The sequence below is a fragment of the Pinus tabuliformis genome, chromosome 1_2 (assembly GCF_031772625.1).
Source record: "Pinus tabuliformis cultivar Carrire ecotype Pingquan chromosome 1_2, CPIR1, whole genome shotgun sequence".
In the NCBI taxonomy this organism is placed as follows: domain Eukaryota; kingdom Viridiplantae; phylum Streptophyta; class Pinopsida; order Pinales; family Pinaceae; genus Pinus; species Pinus tabuliformis.
In genome coordinates, this window is record NC_142298.1 from 221573434 (window position 1) to 221577269 (window position 3836).

The 3836-nt window shown below is 43.1% G+C and overlaps 2 protein-coding genes across 2 annotated transcripts; both read left to right on the forward strand.

Moving 5' to 3' along the window:
* The first annotated feature begins 878 nt into the window (after window positions 1-878).
* Window positions 879-2234, forward strand: LOC149205212 (uncharacterized). Its single transcript, XM_089397345.1, has one exon. It carries the CDS (start codon window positions 879-881, stop codon window positions 2232-2234), a length of 1356 nt encoding a protein of 451 aa, XP_089253471.1.
* A 615-nt stretch (window positions 2235-2849) lies between these two features.
* On the forward strand, window positions 2850-3425 carry LOC149205213 (uncharacterized). The gene has a single exon (XM_089397346.1). It carries the CDS (start codon window positions 2850-2852, stop codon window positions 3423-3425), a length of 576 nt encoding a protein of 191 aa, XP_089253472.1.
* Window positions 3426-3836: the final 411 nt, after the last annotated feature.

Consider the following 3836-nt stretch of genomic DNA (forward strand, 5'->3'; position numbering starts at 1 on the left):
TGGGGAGATGACTTGGTCCGAGCCATCGACAATGCTGTTGGAAAATACATAGATCGATGTGAGCCCAAGGACAATAGGCAAGCATGTGCGCAGATATGCGTTGAAGTCAATCTCGGCAAAGGTCTTCCAGAAGCAATCAAACTAAAAGTGGACAACTGGACACATATCCAGGAGCTAGACTACGAGAAAATCCCCTTCAAATACAAGGTATGCCATGAATACGGCCACTTCACCAATCGCTGTCCAAAAATTGTTAATTTTGAATCTGATCAATTAGAAGAACAATGGGAAACTGTAAAGAAAAAGAAGACTGCCTCTGGAATGAAAGCAAACTCTGAAGAACCTCCCCAAACTGCCCCTCTCAAGTCTAATCCCCCTTCAGCACCTCCCAAAACTGCCCCTCTCAAGTCTAATACCCCTTCAGCTCCGTCCAAAGCCTCCCCCTCAGCTGTCCCTTCCCCCTCCTCTCCTCTTGGTCCACCCATTTTCCCCTCCTCGGGGCCATCCTCTGATTCCCCCCTGATCTCATCAAATCCCTTTGGTGCCCTCTCTCTCCCTGATAATGAACCCATGATCCCCCTCGAAAATGACCCCCCAATCCTCCTTTCTCTTACTCAATCCTCCCCCTCCCACTCCCTCGCCCCACCCCCACCCCGATCTACTAGAAGCTCCTCGAAAGAGCATGGAATCAATCTAGAAACTCAAAAAAAAGGGCCTGGTAGGAAATCAAGTAAACAGCAAAGAAATGAAAGTGCTCAAAAAGACATCGCTATGGGAACTCAAAACCCCATAGAAACTTACATATTGGGGAAAAACAGCAATCAAGTAACACATAAGGAGCAAGGGGGACGAGCATCCCTCTGAAACCCAAATACTCAATGATCAAAGTCATATCATGGAACTATAGGGGACTAGGGCACCCCTCAAAAATTGCTGCCCTGAAAGATCTCACAGCTCAGGAGAAGCCAGGAATTGTAATGATTCAGGAAACAAAACAAAGACTGCAAGAGATGACAAGAATTATAGAACAGCTCAGGCATTATCAAGGACAAATATGTGAAGCAAGAGGAGCTTCAGGCGGCATCACCACAATGTGGAATAAAAATACTTGGAAATGCACATCCAAAACTATCACTCCATACTGGATCAAAGTTACACTTGAAAAACAAGCAGAGGATAAGCAAATAGTCCTCTACAACATTTATGCTCCGAACCATTTCAGAGATAAAGATCAGTGCTGGGCCACGCTTGAGGAAGACATCCAAGCTGAAGAAAATAGGAATATCATCTTAGGGGGAGATCTAAACCTTATATTACATTCAAATGAAAAAAGAGGAGACATTTTTACTCATGATCCTTACAGAGCAAAGCTAGAAAACATCATGCAAGAGTTCGATTTAGTAGACATTATCCCAAAAAATCGGAGGTTCACTTGGAACAACCGCAGGCTGGGTAGAGATAACATTATGGAGCGCCTTGACAGAATCTTGGTAAATGCTTCTTTCCTCTCTGATTTCTCCACTGCTCATGTTGACATTCTACCTTATTTAGCATCTAATCACTATCCCATCAGCATTGTCCTGGAAGCACACTTCCCATTGGGGTCGTTGCCTTTCAAATATAATCCTCTTTGGCGTAACAATCCTATTGTGTATCAGATTGTCCAAACAGCCTGGCACCACCATATAGAAGGATCTCCAGTTTTCATTTGGGAATGCAAGTTGAAGAATACTATGCGCGCCCTGAAGGAATGGGTGAAACAGCACTACAAAGAACCAGAAAATGTCAAAGAAGAGCTGAAAAATAAATTAAAAGACACCCACAGAAAAATTGAGGAAAATGGGTTGACCCAAGAGAATAAAGATTTAGAAAGTGATATACACTATCAGTTGTACTGGATTAATAGGGACGAAGAGCAGAAGTGGAGAATTAAATCAAGACAGCGTTGGCTTCATGAAGGAGACAAAAATACAGCTTTCTTCCATAAACAAGCAACTATCCGGAAAGTCAGAAATAATGTCACCATGATTAATGATGAGGAAGGCCGCCCTCAAAGAACCCAAGAAGCCATCAAGCAAACTGCCTCAGCCTATTACAGCACTCTTCTAACTGAGATAAAGGAAACAGAAGATTATTCAAACTTCTTACAGCATATGCCCAAAGGAGTCAGCGAGGATGTTAATGCAGACCTGATTAAGGAGATCAATGAAGAAGAAATACATGATGCCATCTAGGCTCTCCAGCCAGATAAAGCCCCAGGCCCAGATGGCTTTCCTATCTGTTTCTATAGATCATACTGGGGAGTAATTAAAAAATACCTGGTCAAAATGCTAAGATGGGTCCAACATAAATGCAAAGTTGGAGGATTCACTAATGCCACCCACCTGGCCCTTATCCCTAAAGAAAATCGACCTCTGAATTTATCTCGCTTCCGCCCAATATCCTTGTGCAACTCATCATATAAAATTTTGACAAAAATCTTGGCTACTCGACTAAAGCCAATCCTCCCCTCTCTAATATCTGAAAATCAAGGAGGTTTTATGGCTAATAGGCAAATTTCGGACTCCATCCTTCTCGTCCAAGAGGCCATACGCTCCAGTCAAATCCGAAATGAGAAAGGCTTCATACTAAAGTTAGACTTAGCCAATGCCTTTGACCGTGTCAGACACTCATTTCTGTTTTTTGTGCTCGAAAAAATGGGTTTTTCCACATCCTTTATTAGCCTTATCAAAGCATGCATTACAGGACCTTGGATAACTCCTCTTCTAAATGGCAGACCTGGACCTCCCTTCCAATCCTCTCGGGGCCTTAGACAAGGTTTCCCTCTCTCACCCTATCTCTTTATATTAATGGCTGAATCTTTTAGCAGAGTTCTGGATTACAACCGTCGCATGGGCCTCATCACCGGAATCAAATTTGACAATGGTGTCAAAAACATTAATCACTCTGAGTTTGCCGATGATACTCTTTTAATGGGGGGAGCTTCAAACATTATAGCCTGCCGCTTTAAAACCCTTCTAGACAAATACATGAGTTATTCTGGAGGTCTGATAAATTATCTTAAGAGCTGTATATATGGGTGGAACACATCGGCACATGTCCTCCATAGGATTGCTCGTACTCTTGGGGTTCCTTATAAGCTGAACTGGGAGCAATTTACCTATTTGGGCATGCCTGTATGTGCTGGAAACTTGAAAGCTACAACCTGGGAAATTATAATTGACAAAATGAAACGGAAGATTCAGCATTGGGGCACCTCTTGGCTTAACCCTGCGGGGCGCATCACTCTCTTGAAAGCAGGCCTCTCATCCCTATCCTTATATTTCTTTACTCTTTTCAAGCCCCTGCTAACTTCCATCTTAAAATGGATGCTCTCCTTCGTCACTTTCTTTGGCAAGGAGGAAGAAATGAAAAAAAATATATAGCTTGGTTAGCTGGAAGCAGGTCACTCAGCGTTGTGAGAATGGAGGGCTGGGAATCAGGTCATCCAAATTTCTAAACCTCGCCTTTGCTGGCAAGCTGGTTTGGAGACTTATAACTGGAAGGAATGCTTGGTGGAAATCTGTTCTCGAAAAAAAGTATCTCAGCCGCCCAAGGTATCAGCTCTTGGATCATGAGCTTCCCAACAGAGCTTGTTCAAAAATTTGGAGGATGTGTAAAAAAGCTATCCCTTTTCTTGATCAAAACACTTCCAAAGTGCCAAAAGGAGGAAGCCACATAAGAATAGGGGAAGACAAAATTATGGGGCATGAGCCCATAAGCCAATGGCCTGGAACACAGCAAATTCTAGCTCACTTCAGCAGCGTAGGTATTCAAACTCTGGCTCAGATCTCTTA